Source organism: Cryptomeria japonica, chromosome 10, assembly GCF_030272615.1.
Source record: "Cryptomeria japonica chromosome 10, Sugi_1.0, whole genome shotgun sequence".
NCBI lineage: Eukaryota > Viridiplantae > Streptophyta > Pinopsida > Cupressales > Cupressaceae > Cryptomeria > Cryptomeria japonica.
The window spans coordinates 101,392,070-101,414,912 of NC_081414.1; the positions used below are offsets into that span (position 1 = coordinate 101,392,070).

The window sequence follows — 22,843 nt, forward strand, 5'->3', positions numbered from 1 at the left end:
TTCGTATTCCTCTGTACAGCAAAGTACTGAGCCTAAGTTTCTCAAATTTAAATGGATATATACCAAACTTAATATTGCAGGGAAATCTATTACAATCTGAATATGCTTTCAGCCGGGGAAACGAAGCATATGGGCCAAGTTATAACAGAAATAGCTCCTCGTAAACACGTAATTGACAAGAACAAAGCAGGTGCCGACTTCACGAATAATTTAGGGAGAACGGTGTGTTCTATGGACAGAATTAATTAGATATAAATTTAATCAATATTTGATACGATGGAACAAAATCCAAATTAAAATATAGAGATTGTTGTCTGATCTCAATTGTTGACAATAAAAACAAACAAATCAAAGTATCGAGATTAAACGAAAAGAATAACATTTATATATCATGAAATTATATTTTTTAATTATATCAAAATATTTTTACAATAAAATTGTTACATATTAATTAAAGAGAAATTTTGGAGCTACTTTTGTATCTTATAGTTATTGTTGCGTAACTTCTTCTTTATTTTGTTGTTGTTTTTCTCATTGTTTACTTCTTCTCTTTTCTTTTATGTTTCTTTATTCATTTCAAATTCAACTACCATAATAAATTACTTAAAAAAAAAAATCTTAAGAAAATTAAAACTACAAGTCAAAAATAAAGCCCCAAAAAATGAAGGATGTTTGATGGTTGCATGAGAAATGTAGGTTGAAATATCTTACAAATATTCATCAAATTGAAGATATACATTAGAGATTTCTTATTCTAATTTAGTATAGTTGAATTACAACACTTCTCTTAAGCTTGAGTCTCTTTCATTCTCATTTTGTACTTCTAAAACTAAATGTATTCATTCTGAAGTTATTTTGGTTCTCTACATCTCGAAGCTCTTTTGGATCTCAACAATTAAAGCTCATCATTCTTGAGCTCAACCATTCCAGAGCTCAATTTCTGGAGTTTTCAAAGCTCAACCATTTTGGAGCTTCTTGAGATTTCAAAGCTTGACTATATGTGACTTTTTAAAGCTGATTGTGAGGTCTATATAGATGTCGCCACTATATGCATGATGCCCAAAGTACTTTTCAAGGCCCAAAACTATCTTTTGTGGGTGACTTCATAAGAATTTCTACAAGCCACTACTCAAACCTACAATACTAAATTTAGATTTCTCCATGTTCTTCCAACTCTCTTATGAAGTGATGCATGATCTCTATGTGTTTGCTTCATTCATGAAAAAAAAGGATTCTTTTTCAAGTCTATCAATGATATTATAAAATATAGTCATACCATCTTCTTGTTTTTCATTGAAATCTATTAGGACCTTTCATAAGTAGGTAGTCTAACATGCCACTACATTTGCTACAATAAGTTTTGTAGTTTCATGTAACTTTTGCTTTGACACCTACATCTTCTCCTCTAGTTGTTGTTTTGGATGAGGACGTTTGTAAAAATGAGGAGTTTTTTTCCCAAAAAGGCTTTTTTCATATTTTTTGAATGTGGCCTCACCTCATTGATTTAAACCTTTATATCTCCAAGAAATTGTATCTTGTTATGGAGGGTTATATGGGGTTCTTCATGGTTTTTTTTATTATATATAATTGTTAATCATGATGTTATTCTAAATTTTCTCTCTTGGTTTTGGGATAGCTTTCCCTTCTCCTCAAGCCTTGGTTGTCCTTGTTTAATCCAACCACCAAGTTCTTTCACCAACTTCCAATTTATATTCACCCCCCAAATCTCTCACTTGCTTTATGTTTTATGCTACTACTATGTTTCCTCATACCACCTACACTCATATCCTTATGGAGTTGAACTTGTATTCTTCTCTCCTAGAGTTGAAGTGGTTTTTCAAGTTGGGGACTTCTCGTGGAGCAACATTTTGATTATGAAGGCATCCCTTTTTGGTGTCAGTAAAAATTTTCTACTAGTCACTTGGCTTTAGCTTGTCCTCACATGAAGGTTTCATGTTCCTCCTCTTAGTGGAAGAATGATAATAATGATATTCTCATGGTGTTGGGTTCTAAGCTAGACTCTGATTTAGAGGCCCTTGTTCCTCATATTGGTATCATGATGATGGTTCATAATCCACTCATTCCTCTAGTTGTTCCTATTATCTTCTAATTCTTAAAGGTTCTATGAGTGAGCCCCCTGCAACTTGTACGACCCCTCTTCTATATTGCTCTTCTCTAATTCATCTCCCCACTTATTGATTGTCTCCCACTAAAATCAAAGAAATTTTTTATTCTCCCACCTCTCTATTATCTAGTGGTGAGTATATCAAATCTTTTTGTAATATTTTCCAATGTAGGAAGAAATATTTTCCAAATTATATCTCATATTTTAATGCTTAGATTAGCGGGTGTACACTTCTTTAGTATTTGTATAATTATTTAGTAGTGTTACTTGTTAGTTATTTGTAATCAACAACTTTGCTTTTGGACTCTCTTTGTTGTTTAGGTTTATACTTGTATTTTGAGCATACCATGATTGCTAGTAGCTTTATATAGGGTTGGGAACCTGCTTCATTTTCCAACATTATTTTTTATAAGTTTGGGCCCCTTTTCCCAACTTATCTAATAAAAAACATTTCCACAAGTTAAACACAAAAAGTGTTATCATATAGTCAAAATCAATTAGAATGTCTTATTCAAACTTTTCATTATTGACTCTTTTGATTTAGACTGAATTACATATTTTTTATTTTATTAGTTTAATTAAAATGATATCATAATATAGTAGAAAGGTGAAACTTATTGCTTTTCCTTACATATAGTTTGCATACAACATGAAGTAGACTTATAAAGCTTTACATACATTATGTATATACAGATATAATATTAATATATATGTTATAATATAAATAATATTAAATTGATTAATAATATATATTAGAAAAAACGGGTTAAAATGTTTTGTAAAGTGAATAATTGATAATTAGCTTCTAAATATGTATTATATATTATGCTTGTTTATATTAAAAACAAGGTTATAAGGTAGTGATTTTAAAAAAAAATTAAATAAATAAAATCTGTACATTCACTAGAAATAATTATGGAATGATATTTTAGCTGCTATACTAAAAAAACTCTCTTTATAACCAAAATCATTCATTTCAAAAAGTAGTTTCATCTGGAAAGAAGGAAATTCGACCAAATAATTAAACAAGGTAGATAACAAAATTTACGCTTCCAGGTTTTCTAACTTCTAAAATGGAAGTCATTGACCCGCCCCATCCATGTGAATTCCCATGGGATTGAACAGCTGAGATGGTTGTTATTCAGTCGCAATCCATTCAGAAAAGTAGAGTTGAAAAGATTGTTTGGAACTGGTTTTAAGAAAATGTCGAGATCTCAGTCCTCCCAGAGTTAATGCAGCAGTATGCAAACAAACTTCACTGTAATGAAAGAGTTTGAATAACCACCACTTTTGAATGATTTTATTGAATGGAGAAGACATTGTTGGATGGAATAAACAATTCAAATTAGTTTTTATAATCATCAATCCATTTTTGGATGATCATTATCTCTTTTTGTCGTTGCTCTTTAAGCCAGACTGGATCGTCACTGGCACTTGGTTTTGCAACGTCTTGCCCATGTATTCCTGCGTGACATTCAATTCTCTTAAGATAAAAACATTTCTATTTGATGTGGGGGAAGGAAAATAAATAAATTCACAACCAACTTACCCTCTTCCGTGGTAATGGCTACAATGGTCTCAGAAATATTCGCCAACACACTGAAATTCCATTCACAACATGCCCGGTTAACTGAAGGTAAAAGATGATACAAAATTTAATGGGCATGAAATCTGAGAAAAAGAACCACTTACCCTCCACTACTCCATGGATCTCTTAACCCATTGGAGAAAATGATATTGCTTCCAAAATCTTTCAACACTCTTTTAATGTCCTGCGCCTATCTTGACAAAAATCAATCCCAAGCCAAACTGTGATGTCTGTTATACTGTGTAACGTAGCTGTAAAGAGATCTCAACAAAATTAGATAGTAGAGCAAAATTTACACACATGTCCTCCAAATTCAGTGGTTATCCAGTGGTGGCGTGGGTAGGCTCCGAGTTTAAGGTAGCAATCCCTGGCGTAGGAGTCGAAATCAAAGTTGGAGAGTGGAAACATTGTCGTGCCAGGATAATTGGTAGTTGGAGACACCAAGTCAGTGCATATCTGTGGGTTAAGAAAAGCTGTTAGACATGCAGCCTAATTTCTCATCATTCTAATACTTAAGAGAAAGAATGCTCAAGACCTGCCAAAACCATCCGGAAGAATTAAAATCCGGGGGACTCAAATCCAAGCATAGGCCTCTTTGTCTGTAATTCACTGCAGCCGCTATTCTGCTAACAGTGTCTGCATTTCCCGGTAGGCTATTGATAGCGTTGCAGATCTGCAGAAAGCCCACGTTACATAATAGGTAGAACTAAGTTAATGAGTAATAAGAAGTTTTGGGTAGCGAAATTACTCCTTTAACTTTTTCGAAATCATACTGTGCCGCGCCATTGTACATTAACTCAAGCTCATTGTATAATGCGTCCTTATCCGTAATATTCCTGCACCAGGGATACCCGGTCAACAGATTTTGATTACAGGCTGCTCATAATATAAGGCATGAAAAGACCGTTGATACTACTTTACTCGCAAGTGTTAAATAGTTTGCTTAGGTTTAGCAAGCCTTGAGGGCTAGACGCGATTTTGTCCATCATAGCCCACGATTCATTAATTCTTCTGTAGCAGGTCTCGCTTACATCCTGCGCCATGTTCTCAAAGTCAAATTTAATCATAATAAGGGTGAGATTAAGCTCTGAGAGATGAATGAAAATACCCTGAAATCCTTGGTGACAACACTTTCATATCCATAAGTGGGAGCGGTGTCGTCGAGGTAGAGTATAGGTGCAGATGATGCAAGGGCGCCGATTGTTATGTGGGGATACTTGAGGCGAAACCATGCAGCTAGCACTGCAACAATACCACTTCAATCATTGAATCCCACTTACTTTCAAAGATAGAATATAGATAGGTTCATGTGAAAGAAATCATACTTACTTCCACCATAGGATCCACCAAACACCACGACTGGACAATTCTCAGCCTTTAATTTTTTCTTCAAATCGACAATGACGGTGGCATAATCGGCCAAGGCCTGTGTGGATGTGAAATAACCCTTTGTACTCGCGTTTGCATACGCTTCCTTCTCTCCCCCGAATGGCATTGACGTCCCATAATAACGGTGCTACATACCTTGCCACAATTAGCCCTAATAAAATACTTATCAAAGTGGAAAACCAAAGAAAATGATTGAATATAACACGCACAGAATATGGAATTAATGAGAAACTGTAATAGTACCTCTATGTAGACCACAAGAGCTTTGAACCTAGGAGCCTGATCGATTAAAATGCCCACGGTTAAGTCGTATGTAATATCATTTACCGCACCCAACCATACAAATATGGGAGAATTGTTTTGAGCGCCGCCCCAGTTGGACTTGTTTACGAAATATCTCTGCGGAAACGTCTGATAGCTCTGTGGCGTGTATGCAAAATGATCTAGAATTTGGGTATAGTTGTACGAAGGCATACTTGGACTCGAAACCTGAGAATTAGGGATTCGAGATCTCCTAAACTTCTCAGGAAAAATCCCATGCAGCCGATTCTTCCTGAGAGTGGATGGCGTCCCACTATGCCCACCAACTCCCAAAACGCAAACCATGACCAGCAGAATCGTACACAGAAGTCCAAATTTCAAAGGATGGAATTCCATTTCGTATTCTTCTATAGAATACTGTTCTGAATTTTTTTCTCAAATATAAACAGATATATCTATCACATGTAATATACGGCAACCATGTCAACGAAACAAACATATCTTTTTTTAAACAATTTAGAGAATTATATATCAAATTTAATATTGCAGGGAGATTTATAACAATTATAATACACTTTCAGCCGGGGATACCAAGCACCTGGAGCAAATTAATAACAGAAATGACTCCTCGTAAACACGTAATTGACAAGAACAATGCAGGTCACAACTTTACAAATAATTTAGGGTGGACGATGTGTTCTATAAATAGAATTATTTAGATAAAAAATTAATCACTATTTAATACGATAGAGATTGTTGTTCTGATGTTGGCAAGAAAATCAAATAAAACAAGAGCTATATGCAGCTGGAGTCCCTGTCTTTTGTCGGGATGGGAGATTGTTCTATATGTTATGTGTTTTTTGTTTGGAGATCATCATTTCTATCACTGTTGAGCATGCCATAGAAGTGAAACCATCTAATCTACTCAGTGGCCTATATTCATTACAGTTATGTCTCAACACTTAAAAAATCAAAAAAATAATCATAAGGTATAAGGTTTAAGGTAATAAAAAAAAAAGATTAGAGAAATTAATCAAAAGGTTTAAGCTAACTCATTGTCATACACAATTGATTCAAACCCATAATATAAATATTGAATAGAATAGATCAACTAAACAAGTGAATCATAAGCCACAAATTGTGGAAGTTGGGTTGTGTGGTAGTGATGTGTTTGTTCGAAGTGTTCTGGCTATAGTGCACACATAGAAAAGTTGGTACCATGGTAATTTTTGTTGGTGTAGAATGTCGCGATCTTATTTTGGCTAGGAAGTTAATGATAGACATTGGTCATAATTTCAAGAAAGGAGGGAGGCACATGTACTGCATCAGGACATACATGGTGAGTATTCATGGGAAATCGAGTGAAGAATTTTGATTTGGAGACACCTATTTAGGGATTACCAAGGAGTTTGGTAAAGGAAGAGGGCATCATCCTCCCTACTCATGCTAGAGCAAGACTTCCAAGGAAAGCACAAAGAGGTGACTAAATTATTTTGAGTCAAATGCCTTAGTTAAAAAGAAAAATGGTTAGTTGTGTAGTAATAATCTTCCTCAATTAAAAAGAGAAAAGAAGGTTGGGATTAGTAATGAATTATTTTCTCTAACAATGTGAAGTGGGCCTCCATTGCGAAGTTGGCAAAGTTTCAAAGAGATTTTTAGTTTCCACAAAATTGGGTCAATATGTTGATGAGGCATCCTAGGATTTTTCATGTTTCAAACAAGAATGATAGCCATAGTAGTTCTTAGATATGGTCATGTTCAATCCAAGCTTGTTGAGAAGGATCCTTTGGTTTTTGCAAAGGATAATTTTGGGGAACTCATGCAGAAGGGTTGTATGAGTTTACTGGGAGGCAAAGGAAAGTGGTTTTGGAGAAGAGAACAGTAAATAGACATCTGTAGAAGATGAACAATGATTTTATGAAGCTAGGAAGGGAGATTTCTTATAATGGGGTAGAAGGAAAAGAAGGGAAGTATCAAAAAGTTGCAAAATGAAGGTTTCAGAAAGCATGGCTTGGGCCTAATGCAAGATGAGTCCTACAAATTGCTTATTAAAAAACTATGCCATAAACTTATATCTACACTTTATATGAATTCAGCCAATTTTTAGGTCAACTTCAAATGCATTTTGAGCTAAATGATAGGATTGAGGACTCATGTTACTTCAAAGGCACATTAAGAATTTACATGCAATGCAAATCTAGTGACAATAGTGAACTCACCTAAGCAAGAAACAAGAGAAATTTCATTTCAATGGCTAAATGATAGCACATTGCCTTCTTGGCCACTTGCTTTTAGCATGGTAATTGTAAATGCTCTTAAAAAACATAAATTTTACACCATGAAAACATTTTGGTCAAATGGGTAGATAGTATTATATGTTAAATCTAGATATTGTTTAAAAATGTTATGATTTTAATCTAAATATTAATAGTATACATTAAAAATCATGTAAATCTTTTAGAATATTAAATTTTAATATATCAAAAGATTAAAATTAACCTTGAAGAACAAAATAAAAGAGTGAGCTAATAACACATGCTACTATGAAGTATGGCTACATTAGAGTTCTACTGGTCCAGATGATGAATATATAGGGGTATAGCCTCTTCTAATTTGATTTATCTACTCGGGATCAATTTTGTCTCCACTAAAATGTCAAAATCTTGTCAAAATCTTATCAAAAATTGGTTCCTCATCATTTGCTATCCATTCCAAAGTTGTATTAAGTTATTTTTACTAATAGTAAGGCATAAAATGTCATAAATAAGTTCACAAATAAATTTTGATATCTAATCATAAAATAGCAAGACAAGATTCTAAAATCAATTTGGAAACTAATTTAACCAACATATATTAAAGTATTCTTTTATTCTTTTAAAAAATTAATTTCTTCACAGCTAAACATAAAAAATTAAAATGAATTCAGAAGTCAATTTAACTATTATTTAGGTCGAATTTTATTTTGAAAACTTATTTAAGGGTTAAATAAATTAATTATTAAATTATTTAACAAAAATTAACATTAAGTCCTAGTAGCAAAAATATGAAATTACCAAAAATTTAAAATAAAAGAAGAAATTCATCTCAACATGAAACATGAAATTGAAAAAAAAGTTTTGAAAATCTCTGAAACTTGCCTTAAAATATTTGGACTTGAAAAATTTGCTCTACAATCTAGAGCAAATCCTTCTCAACAATCTCTCTTTTCTAGCAAAATAAACTTATGCAAATGCCAACAAAAACAAAGGCAAACATTTTAATGTTCAAAAAGTTACCTAAAATCATAAAATATGGTTGAACTGGGTGATTTATTAGTCAACCTCAAGATTAAGTACAATTCTTTCTAGTTTCAAGTGTTATTTAAAGAGATGTTTGGGAAAAACTAGGCCAAAACCCTTCCCTGCCAAGTCCATGAAAAAAACTACAATTTTATTGTTCTATTTGTTTACTTCTTCTCTTTCCTTTTATTTTTTTCCAGTCATTACAAATTCACCTACAATGATAAATTTTCCCCAAAAAATGAATTGTTAAAAAAAAAAAAAAAACCTGAATGTTAGAAACAAAGCCATAAAAAATAAATGATGTATGGTGGTTGCATAAGGAATATAAGCTGATAGAATATGAGAGATACTAATCACATTGAAGGTATACATTAGATATTTATTCTTCTAACTCAAGATAATTGAATTCCAACACTTACCCATAATCTCATGTCTCCTTCATGTTTGTTTTGTACTTCTGGAGCTAAATCTATACATTTTAAAGCTATTTATGTGCCCTATATTCCAAATCTCTTTCAAATCCCAACTTTTCGAGATCAACCATTCCAAAGCTCACCTTCTCGAGCTCAACCACTCTAGAGCTCAACTTCTTGAGTTTCTAGAGCTTTCAAAACTTAACTATACATGATTTTTAAAGATGATTGTTCGATCTCTAGAGATGTTTCCACTATATCCATGATGCCCAAAGTGCTTCCTAGGCCCTTGAAACTATCTTTTTTAAGTGATGTCATAAAAATGTCTATGAACTGCTACTTAAACTTGCAACACTAAACTTTGATTTATCCATGTTCTATCAACTCCTTTATGAAAAGATACCTAATCTCTATGTGTTTGCCTCACTCATCGAAGACTAGATTCATCTTCAAGGCAATTGATGATATATCATAAAATATATTTCTACCATCATATTGCTCTTTTTTCAAATCCGTTAGGACCCTCCATAGCCAATTATTCTAATAAGCTACTACATTTACAACTATATGTTCAACTTTATCTATAAAAAGAGAAACAAATCGGTTTTTTCTCAGATGCCCATGAAATGGCTCGTGAACCATATTAGAACACACATCTAGATGTGATCTTTCTATCATCTACACTTCTTACCAATTCACTATCAATGTATCCAATTCATCTAAACTCATTTGGTGTAGTAAAGAAATGTCATATCCATTAGTTCCATTGAAATATGTTAGGATTCTTTTACTAGCTTGTCAATGTGTCTATTTTGATGTCTCCATAAATCTAAAAAATCAAACTTACTATATATATTATAGCAAGTTAAGTTACATTAAATTTCTTGTCAACATCAAATATAGGCTAAACACAAAGATTTCAAATAATTAATTAAAACCTTAATCTATATTCAAAGGGACTTTAGATTGAGAAAAGAACTTGAATACAAAAATACATAAACTTAGAACAAAGTTACACATGTTTGGCTCCCAATTCATCAAAAAGGTCACAAAAAGGTATATGTGCTCACAAGCGATTGGAATGTCGTTCCTCATAATAATAACATAATGGTAAGATCTTCAAGATTGGATTAGAAAAATATATTAAGGCTTAGAGATTCATAGGCTTTTTAAAATGAAGATTGGTGATGGAAATCAAAATAAAGATAAATGACTAGGATCAAATATGTTGTATGATTAGGAGATGGAGGGTGAGAAAAATACAATATTTATCAATTTAGGAGAGGTTTGGGTGTTTATGGCTAAATGATTTAATTAATTCAATTAAATAAATCATGTGAGAGAGACTGGGCTAGAAAAATAAAAGTTAGGACTTAGAAAATTTTAAGTGTATGTATTTTGTCCCTCTTTGAGATGATTAACAAATAGAGGACCATCTTAAGATAGGGTTTAGGTAGTGTCAACATGATATTTCTTATGAAATCACCTTATTCTAATTTTTCAACAACACCTTTGATAGCATTTGCAATATCATTCACCCTATGTATGTAGTTCTCAACACCTTCATCATCAACCATCCTTAAGACTCATATTTATGTTTCAAAATCATTAACCTACCTTTCTTTGTCTTGGGATCTCCTTCATATGATTGACATATTTTATTCCAGACTTTCTTAGCTTCTTTTAGTTGGATAACCTTGCCAAATACTACATCACTCAAGCAACTGAATATTTATATTCTAGCTTTTGCATTAGTTTCATGATTCATAAGTTCATCTAGAGGTTGAGGTCCATTTAGTGAAGGCATATAAATAGACTTAACAATATCCCAAATTTCATTCTATAAAGTTTCCAAATATGATTCCATCCTCTCCTTCCAATAATAGAAATTTGTACCATCAAACAATGAAGCTTTAAGATGAAGTTCTTGCACCATTCTAGATCCACCTCAAGCAATTAAGCTTTCTAAAGAGGAACCTTGTTCTAATACCAATTGTTTAACCCAAGGCAGGATTGAGAGGGAGGTGTATCAGTCTGGATCTTCAAAATGGATTAATTAAAAAATAGCATTTAACCATTCCACAATAATACTAAAAACGCATCAACCATCAACACATAAATAGTACATTTACATGAAAAATCCAAACAAGAAAAAACCATGGTGAGAATCAAACACACAATATGAATAAAAATGATTGCAATATCTTAGGGTAATTGCCAAGGAGTAACATGCACTTGATGGACTTGCAAGACTAAGGAACACTACATTAGGGCAAGATACATGGACTTGCTCAATTGAGGCACGCTGCTTTGGGACAAGATACAAGGCATTGTTGGACCCATTGTCAATCAACAATAAAAGAAATAGAAAAATTGATATGAGAAGGATGACCTGATCATTAAATTATCCTTGCATTTGTATCAAGTGACCAACATCATGACAAACATATTTAACAACCACCATTGTCTCATCACACTATCTCACATAATGTATCACCTTCAAAGCTCTTCACAAACTAGCTTTCGCACATCTGCAATCTCAAATTTGCTTGCACATTATTCACATTTATTCACATACTATCCACACATATCATACTCTATCACATATTCAAATCATATATTTTCACTCCTTAAATATAAGATAGATCATCAAAAACCTAATTAAGGGTCAGCTACAACCGAAATAAATATTATTGCATAAAATGAGTCACTCTGACCAAAAATACTCTAGGTGGTCCACTGTAGGAGAAAGAGGGGACCCAAATACATCATGACACTTCCTTCCAAGTAAAATCCAATTATCTACACCCACTAACACATCTTCCAAAGTTGCCATGAAGCATAACATGTAGATAAACAATAGAACTTATCAATCAATCAACCAAAAAAGATCTTCCAATGCAAATTATACCATGTGGATATCCACACACCATGGTGAGACCCATAACAACATTCTAATTCATTTTCTAATGCATATCCAAACCAAAAAGCATGATCCAAACAAGATAATCCAACCAGACATACTAAACCATAACACAACTGAATATACCAAACATAAATCAACATAACTCACTTGCGAAAACACACTGAAATTATTTCACGAACCACATAAACATGTTTTCTAAACCACAACATAAAATTCAACATTTTCAGAGGCTACTGAAGAATTTTTGGACCAATCTTATAGACTCCCTTACTATTAGATAATAGTACTAACTAACTTCTATAATCCATAAACCAGAAAACTAGTCGATGCAACATATTCTTTACCATCCAAAGGAATGCATATCATTCTTTTAATGAGACATTAAATATTGTTTCCTACATACATTAAAAACTCTTTCCTACATATTGAACTTGCCTCAACCAACACCAAAATATCAATCTCAACTGGAACACCAAACACAAGAAAAATAAACCTGCAATGATACAAGATCATATCCAAACCAAAATCCATCCAAACAACCAAGTTTGACATCAATGACAACCATAAAAACTCATATTTCCAACAAGATCTCACTAAGAAACTTAAAACTATATAAATAATGATAATTCTATAGATCTACTTGCCTAATTTTGAAATTCTCTTAGAGTACCACTTTTTTCCATACATATTTAAGGCAATCTTACCCTATCCAAATCCTACTTCATGCGAAAATATATCAATTCTAAGTAAACCTAAAGGTGATTTTAATTATGAAAATCCCTATATAAGGCATCCCTCTCAATTCATTTTCATAATCTAATCTCATGCTAACTTTATCATCAATCCAAGGGCAATTCTTCTTCCTCGAGAGCTGATTTGATTCAAGGAGTAGCAAACTACATCAATTCATCTTCATATTATGTTTCAATTATGATATTAGGATATATTTTATGTGATTTATCATGTTATTGCATCAACACATGGATAACTTATCCTAAAACCATTTCATCACCTCTTGAAGGCATAATCATGTACATTCACTTGCATTTCAACCTTGCCCTCAAAAGGCAAGATTTTCTAGTTCAAGTTCAATTTCTATTTTAATTAGGGTTAATTTTAAACTTAGGGTTTGACCTAAGAAAAACCCCTATCCATAAGCCCCTTTCTTTCCTCTTGTGTGTAGCTACAGGTACTCAGTTGAGCCAAGAAGACGAGAACAACATCAAGACCCAGAAATAGAGCATCTAGCCAAATTTCAACAAAAAATGCCTAGACCAAGGCACTTTAGGGTTCAATGGTCATAACTAGGGTGTTTTGGAGTGCCATAGTCCTCCCATAATAATCTTAAATTTGGCAGGTGTCTCCTAGACTAAATTAGGATTCAGACTTTCATACTTTAAGGTGTTAGACACCTTGGTCCTCTCAGTTTAGACCCAAATTTTAATTATAGTTGCACAATTATATTCTCCTTCCATTTTTGTACTTGTTGTGAAGTTTATATTCCATTATTGTTGGTAATTGCATGAGGATTGCATTGATGAACTTCTATATTGTCATTGATGTAAATTATAACCGGTAATGGTGTTGTAATAATGTTGCTTTGTAATCGATAGGAAGAGCTTGTGAAGGAAACCGGTATTACTAGACAAGTAGTGAGATCAACCAGTAAACCCTACTTGTTGATATGTTAAACCCTAATTGATAGAGCTTGGCGGATTGGTTGTATTGGTTTATGATTAAATGATAAACGGTAATGATTATACCATGTATGCATGTTGTATGAGAAGAGTTTCAAATGGTTTTGGCGCATAAGAGATAATAGTTTTATCTTGGGAATGAGAAATTTCATTGCATGTAATGGAAACCGCATGATGAGTTATAGCGTGTGATGAAGCAGTGATCAATGAGTGGTCGAGGTTGTCTTGAATGATATGCAGTAATTGCTATGTAATCCAACGGTCATACTTGAACCGATTTATCTGTAATATCGATGAGATCTTAGGTTTGTGATGTGTTACTGACCTATTAGTTTTTTAATAGGGTTGATGAGTTGTTTTGTTATAGTGTTGGCAATTTGGTTTAATGTAAGAGTGATTGGTTGCCGAACCAGATGATGTATTTGTAGTATGTGTAAAGGTAGATATGAGCATGAAAAGGATCTGAACAAGCAAGTGTAGTGCTATTCAAATAGATCAGCGAATCCTTGTTGTCTCTAACAATTACAACAGTCAAATCCCCTAACCGAGTAAGCTCTAACAAGCTTAGTGTTATCTAAATCCTCTAACCAGGCGGTCCATTATCTTGGATTTCAAATCCTCTACCGAGGTTACTCCTAACAGGGTATTGCTTCTAATAGGGCATTATAGTCAATCCCTTAACTGGGTGGTCCCTAACAGGATCTTTTCTTAACAGTACTTATTGTAAAGCTTTAACAGGCTTGGCTCCTAATAGGGCAAACTTTAGAAGAGTTCAGAATACTTGTGGGTATTCATCCTCGTCATGGTTTTTCCCATTTGGGTTTCCACTTCAAATTCATTGTGTCAAGTGGTGAATGTTTTTTGTGGTTATGTTTGATATGGTTAATTTGCTTAATTGCTAAATCCACTTAGATATGATATGATGACCGGCAGCAATCTGAAATGAGATTTTACTTTTGTTAGTAAAGTATTTGGATATTTTGGTTAAATGGTTTGTGAGTTTCAGAGTTGTTTTACTGTTATTCTATTATGGCAGTCAACCAATTTACTTGACAGTGATATTGCAATTTGTCAATTCTAAGTTTGACTTGAGAGGTTGTTTTGTTTGGTGAAAAGTTCATGTCATTTTATATATATTGATTCACCCCTCCCCCCCCTCTTAATCGTTGACCAGATCTTTATTGATTCATCATACCATCAATTGGTATCAGAGCATTTTAGGTCCTCTAAGGTCTAAGCCTAATAGCTTGAGGTAAATATCTTGAAGAACATGATGAAGAAAGAAGGTCCAAAGTTAAATAGAGAAAACTATAGAATATGGAGTGATATAATGAAAATCTATATCAAGAGTCTAGGAAGTCAATACTAGGAACATGTTGGTACTCAATATATTGCACCTAGTGGGACTATATCTGATGATCAGAAGAAACAGCAACACGAAAACAATCAAGAATTGGGGGCCGTTATCAGTTCTTTATCTGATTCAAAGTATGTTGATGTCCATGGTCTGGAGATTGCTTATGAGGTGGAAGAAACTTGAGGAAATCTATAACAGTGATGAGCATGTGAAGATTGCCAAAGAAGAGAATCTGGGAGGTAAATTTGATGACATGCGGATCGCTGAAGTTGAGAATATACAATAGTATGGTCAGAGGATCAAAGAGATAGTTGGTGAGATCAAGAGTGTTAGTGGTAAAGTGGAGGATGCCACAGTGGTTAGTAAGGTGTTGAGAACCCTTCTGTCGGTCTATGCTATCCGAGTTGCAGCCATTCAAGAGCTAAAATCTATTGACAGAACTAAGGTAACCCTTGACACAATCATTGGTAAGCTTATTGCATTTGAATTAAATGGTTATAATGGTAGTGTTCAGAAATCTGAATCTGCATTTAGAACTTCAGTTTCTAACCCTCCTACAATGAAAAGAAGAGATATTAGTCACAGTTATGAATCTAGATCTAGCAGAGAAGTTGATGATGAAGACAGTTTGATTGAGCTTGAAGCATTGTTGGTCAAGCGGTTGCCTAGAGGTATCGGTAAGTACAGAGGTAAATTACCTTTGAAATGTTTTGCATGTAACAAGATTGGACACATTGCAGCTAATTGTCCTAATCGTGACAATGAGCATAAACTTGAAAAGTACAAGAAGTACAAAGGAAAAGGCAAAAGAGATTGTCTCATTGCAGTTGATGGTGGTATCACTGATGAGGAATCTGAGGGAGATGCTCATGAAGACATTGTCTTTGTTGCCATTAAAGAGGAAACATCCGATCAAAAGGCATTAGTTTCTTGCATAGACAGTTCTGATGATTGGATCATAGATAGTGGTTGTTCACATCACATGACCGGTGACCAGAGTAAATTTCTTACTTTGAAGGAATTTGATGGAGGAGTTGTGAGATTTGGTAATGACTCACCCTACATGATAAAAAGAAAGGGAACTATTTCTCTTAATGGAAAGAACAGTGCAGATGATGTCTATTGGGTTGAAGGATTAAAGCACAATCTTTTGAGTGTATCTCAACTCAATGACAAAGGTTATCCATTGGAATTTAAGAATGGAATGTACAAAATCTATGGGAGCAAAGTTGAACTAAATGCAATCGGAAAGCAAACAAAAGGTAACTTGTTTCACCTGAATGCTAAAGTCAACAACTATTTAATTGCTAAAGTAGATGATAGTTGGCTTTGGCATCAGATATTTTGTCATATAAATTTTGATAATATTGTTAAGGTCAATAAGTCCAAGTCGGTGAGAGGTTTTCCTCAGTTGGACAAACCAGTGAATGCTTTGTGTAAGGAATGTCAATTGGGAAAGATGGCATCCTCAACTTTTAAGAGAAAAAAAATTTCAGCAGAACATCTGCTAGATTTGGTTCATATAGGTCTCTATGGACTCATAAGGACAAAAAGTATTCAAGGTGGCAAATATTTTATGATCTTCACTGATGATTGCTCAAGAATGATGTGGGTCACATTCTTGAAGGAAAAAATAGAAACCTTTAGTAAGTTCAAGGCATTTAGGGCCTTAACTGAAAAGAAAAGTGGTAAGATGATAAAGTGTCTGAGAACTAATCAAGGTGGTGAATTTACTTCAGAGGAATTCACTAGATATTGTTAAGACAATGGAATAAAGAGGCATCTTTCTGCATCGAGGACACCACGGCAAAATGGTATTGCAGAGAGGAACAACCAGTCAATTGTTGAAGCTGCTAGAACGATGCTTATACAAGAAGGTGAAGTGAAAAATTTTTGGAGAGAAGCTGTCAACACAGTTGTCTACATTATGAACAAGATATTGGTAAAGAGAGGTAAGGATAAAACTCCTTATGAATACTAGTATGGTAGATCACCTAATGTCAGTTATTTTAAGATTTTTGGTAGTAAATGTTTTATCAAGAGAGGTGACTATGTTAGTAAGTTTGAGGCTAAAAGTGATGAAGGCATATTTCTTGGTTACTCCACCAAGAGTAAGGCCTACAAATGTTACAACAACTGGACACAGAGAATCATTGAAAGTGTTGATGTCCAAGTGGATGAGTGTCCTAAAGTCTCAGGAGAAACCAGTAAAGAGAGAAAGGATGAAGAACCTTGCATTTTGATTTTGGATCTAGAACAGGTGAAGCCAGAAGCTGATGAAGTGAATGTTGTTGTACCAGTTCAACCAGAATAGGTAGATTTAGAAGAAGATGATGATAATGAAGAAGAAGAAGAAATGAAAGATAATGATCATGTCATTCCAAGGTATGTGAGACTCAATCATAATCTTGACCAGATTATTGGAGATAAAGATGTTGGAGTGTTAACCAAAAGAAGAATCAAAGAGAATTCTTGTATGATCTCCACTATTGAGCCTAGAATTGCTAAGGAAGCATTTGAAGATGATTAATGGATTAAAGCTATGGAGGAGGAGCTTGACCAAATTGAGAAGAACAATAAATGGGCCCTAGTACCTAGACCGGTGAATGAAAATGTGATAGGTACTAAATGGGTATTTAGGAATAAATTGAATGAAGATGGAGTGGTAGTCCAAAACAAAGCTAGATTGGTATGCAAAGGTTATGCACGGGAAGAAGGAGAAGACTATGGTGAGACATTTGCACCAATTGCTAGATTGGAAGGTGTTAGGACTCTACTTGCATTTGCAGAATATAAAGGATTCAAAGTATATCAGATGGTTGTAAAGTCAGCATTTCTAAATGGAATACTAGAAGATGAAGTATACATTGAGCAACCAGATGGTTACGCTTTGACTGATGCAAAAGATATGGTGTGTAAATTGCACAAGGCACTATATGGTTTGAAGCAAGCAGCGAGATCATGGTATAAAAGGCTATATTCACACCTGATGAAGATAGGTTTTCAGAGAACCAATGAAGACAACAATATATATCTCAAATCTAAAGGAGATAAGATACTGGTTAGTGAAGTGTTTGTGGATGATATCATATTTGGAGGCAATGATGACATGAGTGATGACTTTGCTAATGAGATGAAAAGTGAATTTGAAATGTCTCTAGTAGGAGAGAAAGAATTTCATAGGTTTGCAAATTCAGCAGATGAAGAGTGGTATTTTTATCACACAGTCTAAATATGTGAAATAGGTATTGAAGACATTTGGAATGAGTGATTATAAACCAATTGGGACACCAATGGTTACAGGTTGTAAATTGTCTAAGGAGGATGAAGCCACATATGTTGATGAAAAGGAGTACAGGTCAATGATAGGGAAATTGCATTATGTTGTTCACAGTAGACTGGATGTTGCTCATGCAGTTGGTCTAGTTGCCAGATTTTAGAAGAATCCAAAGGAGACACATTTGATAGCAACCAAGAGGATATTAAAATATTTGAAAGGTACTATTGACTATGGATTATGGTATCCATATGCAGGTAACTTTAATTTGAAGGTTTATATAGATGCAGACTGGGCAGGTAATGTTAATGATAGGAAGAGCACAACCGGTGGTGCATTCTTTCTTGGAGGAAGACTTGTTTCATGGAGCAGCAAGAAGTGGAGTTGTACATCACAATCCATTGTTGAAGCTGAGTATGTTGTAGCGTATATGAATTGTACCCAGGCAATCTAGATGAAAAACATTCTGGAAGGATTCAAGTTGAAGATTATAGAACAGGTAAAGATTTTATGTGACAACACCAGTGCAATAAATATTTCAAAGAACCTGGTGTTACATGCACGAACCAAGCATATTGAGCTGAAACATCATTTCTTGAGAGAAAAAGTACAGAGTAAAGATGTTTTATTGGAGAATGTATCTGCCAAGGAGAAGCTAGCGGATATCTTTACTAAACCTCTGCCTAAGACTACTTTTGAGTATCTTAGAGGTCAGCTAGGGGTTGTGCCCCTAAATGAGGTCAATTGAGCATGATGTGAAATACATCAGTCTAATTGGAGAATCTTGAAGCAGGATTGGTGTAGAGTGGAGTTATTCCATAGGGGGAGCATCAAGTTGCAAGTTGATGTTGTAGAATAGTGAAGTATAACACTGCATGTTTTACTTTCACTTTGGCATTGTTGTCGAAGGGGGAGAAGAACTATATGATTATGGGGAGAAGAATTGTAAGATTGACAGAGAGAAGATCTATAGCCAATTACCAGCTGAAGACATGGAGACTCAGTTGAAAGAGAATACATGATAAAATGTAAACCAGGATTCCTATTCACAATCATAGCAATCAAGGTTATTGGTACTTGTATTGCCATCAATGCCAAAGGGGGAGATTGTTGGCATTTGCATGAAGATTTCATTGATGAACTTCTATATTGTCACTAATGTCAATTATAACTGGTAATGATGTTGTAATAATGTTTATTTGTAACCGGTAGGAAGAGCTTGTGAAGGAAATTGGTATTACTAGACAAGTAGTGAGATCAGCCGGTAAACCCTACCTATTGAAATACTAAACCCTAACCGATGGAGCTTGGTGAATCGATTGTATTGGTTAATGATCAAATGATGAACGATAATGATTATGTCACATATGCATGTTGTATGAGAAGAGTTTCAAATGGTTTTGGCTCGTAAGAGATAATGGTTTTATCTTGGGAATGAGCAAGTTCATTGCATGTAATGGAAACCACGTGATGAGTTACAGTGTTCGATGAAGCGGTGATCAAGGAGTGGTCGAGGTTGTCTTGAATGATGTGCAGTAATTGCTATGTAATCCAACAATCATACTTGAACCGATTTGTTTGTAATTTTTATGATATATTAGGTTTGTGAAGTGTTACCGACCTATTATTTTGTTTATAAGGTCGATGAGTTGTTTGTTGTAGTGTTGGCAATTTTGGTTGAATATAAGAGTGATTGATTGCCAAACTAGATGATGTATCTACAGTATGTGTAAAGGAAGATAGGAGCATGAAAATGATCTTAACAAGCAAGTGTAGTGCTATTCAAACAGATTAGGAAATCCTTGTTGTTCTCTAACAATTACAATAGTCAAATCCCCTAAATAGGTAAGCTCTAACAAGCTTAGTGTTATCTAAATCCTATAACCAGGTGGTCCATTAGCTTGGATTTCAAATTCTCTACCGAGGTTACTCCTAACAAGGTATTGCTTCTAATAGGGCATTATAGTCAATCCCTTAACCGGGTGATCCCTAACAGGATCTGTTATTAACAGGACTTATTGTAAAGCTTTAACAGGCTTGGCTCCTAACAGGGCGAACTTCAGAAGAGTTTAGAATACTTGCGAGTATTCATCCCCACCGTGTTTTTTCCCATTTGGGTTTCCACATCAAATTCATTGTGTCAAGTGGTGAATGTTTTGTGGTTATGTTTGATATGGTTAATTTGCTTAACTGCTAAATCCACTTAGATATGATATGATGGCTGGTAGTAATCTGAAATGAGCTTTTACTTTTGTTAGTAAAGTATTTGGATGTTTTGGTTAAATAGTTTGTGAGTTTTAGAGCTTTTTAACTATTATTTTGTTATGACAATCAACCGGTTTACTTGACAGTGATATTGCAATTTGTCAGTTCTGAGTTTGACTTGAGAGGTTGTTTTGTTTGGTGAAAAGTTTATGTCATTTTTCTATCTACTAATTCACACCCCCCCCCTCTCAGTAGTTGACCGGACCCTTATTGATTCATCATACCATCAATTATTAGTTAGCATAATTAGTCCAAATTGTTAGTAAATTCATTTACCTTCTTACCCTAGGTTTGACATTCAATTTACATCTTTTCAATTACATTTTAAACTCGAGCAAAAGGGGAATAAGACCTCAATCATTATTCAACCCTCTTCTTAATATAATTGAGGTTGTATCTATTGATTTATCCTCTTTGTAATGTGATTCATCTGAAAGTTAGTTCATTTCCTAGCTTACATAGCTAAGCTTGTGAAACCCTAATTTTCATCCATTATAAATATACTATAACCAATATTATATAATCTAAATGCAGTGAATATTTAGTTTAAAATTAGAATAAAATTTATAATATTCTAAAATTAATAAAAAAAAATTACACCATCTAATGTATATAAGTTCAACCACGCATGTATAACATGTTCTCAAATTTGTAGGGAAAAAAATTAACTATACTTTCAATCTAGGAGGTCCCAGACAATTTGTGTAAATTTTTCAAGGACAAACACACATGTTAAATATTCAAACCACATCAAGTGGTTCAAAGATCACTCTTCAATTACATGTAAACATTTTTGGTGATCATCACTATCTAGTCTCCACTTATGACATCCATATGAACCTGAAATTGATGAAGAGTTAGGGTGATAGCAATTACTAGGTGGCTATACTAATATACCTTGTTGTCAAGATGATATTCAGATAAATGAATCCCATGTTGAACAATTTTAATTGTTTGATATATGCACCTTGCACTACAACTAAACCTGCATGGGAAACAACAAATTCCAAGGTAATAATTTGTAAAATATATTTCAAAAAGTGAATTAGTTTGAACCTAAGATACAATTTATTTAAAACAAATTCTAAATATGTATTCAAATAATTTAGATAAATCACTAAACCTATGGGAAATGACATTACATCGCTTGTTTCATCTTTTGTTGAATTATTCTTCTCTTTTATGCAACACAATAAATAATAACTAAGACCTATATTTCCAATCTCTTCTATGACTGCAAATCCATCTTCTGCACCAAATTTACATGAAAAATTGAGGTATTAAACAAATTATCTAAACCACTAGAATTTAGGTCTTAGAGATTGAATATATATGTAGAATTTTGCACATATGTAAGTTATAAGCATGTGAGATATAAATTTATACATGTGAATTTATTTTAATCACTCCTAAAATATGGTCATAATCGCTATAAATCAAAGGAATGTCTCTGAAGCTTTTGTCCTCATCTTCATCGTATGTGTCAGTAACAACTAGTAGCACCCAATTCTATCCACTAACATAATAAGCTCTTGGTTGCTACATTTTTTATAGTTTTCCAAAATGCAATCACAATAAAACATGAGTAATCCATTGTGTACAATGTTCATGTGTGATTATTTGTACTCATGTCAGAATGCAAAGATCTTGTCTTCTCTACCCTCTGGCATCCATGCATTGTTCTTTTATCCACACCTTAAAAATTTATAAATGTTACATATTTAATTTAATACTAAGAAATATTCTAAAACATTTAATTATAACTAAAATAAACAAAAGATCAGATACGTGTGTATGTACATACCTTATATCTCTCAAAACACTCTATATAGAATATATATTTTTATTTGTGATGATGCACTAGCATCATTTGATGCAATGTGTTTCTTAAAACATTCAACAACATCATGTACATCATCTATATGATCTCTCGTATAATTGATTTGATTCTTTCTTAGAGCGTGTTTGATCCAAGCTCCAGCACCATCATGTTCACCCTTTCCATGCCCACTCTCAAAGAAACTCAAACATATGGTATTTTGTCATATCAATGATATCTAAATAGTGCATAGAATGACCTTGATTATTTTAATTATGACGCACATCCATCTGAACAAACAAAATTCTTTTCAATTTTTATGCCCCTCTTTGCCAAATATTCAAAAATCTTCTTAAAGAAATTGTTCTATAAAATGTGTGTCATACTATTTATCATCACTAATATAAAAATGGTATTCTTTCTTAATGACTTTTTCTTCAAATAT

The 22,843-nt window shown here is 33.6% G+C and overlaps 1 protein-coding gene across 1 annotated transcript in view; it reads right to left on the minus strand.

The window, feature by feature from the left end:
- Window positions 1–3,470: 3,470 nt before the first annotated feature.
- The window catches only part of LOC131072640 (uncharacterized), a 35,811-nt gene continuing 16,438 nt past the window's right edge, over window positions 3,471–22,843 (minus strand). Inside the window, exons 2-11 of the mRNA XM_058008875.2 lie at window positions 5,346–5,785; window positions 5,043–5,229; window positions 4,822–4,955; window positions 4,635–4,747; window positions 4,471–4,549; window positions 4,249–4,386; window positions 4,014–4,169; window positions 3,818–3,897; window positions 3,675–3,724; window positions 3,471–3,589 (exon numbers count right to left, since the gene is read on the minus strand). Coding sequence (XP_057864858.2) covers window positions 3,471–3,589; window positions 3,675–3,724; window positions 3,818–3,897; window positions 4,014–4,169; window positions 4,249–4,386; window positions 4,471–4,549; window positions 4,635–4,747; window positions 4,822–4,955; window positions 5,043–5,229; window positions 5,346–5,785 — 1,496 coding nt within the window. The remainder of the gene's footprint in view (window positions 3,590–3,674; window positions 3,725–3,817; window positions 3,898–4,013; window positions 4,170–4,248; window positions 4,387–4,470; window positions 4,550–4,634; window positions 4,748–4,821; window positions 4,956–5,042; window positions 5,230–5,345; window positions 5,786–22,843) is intronic.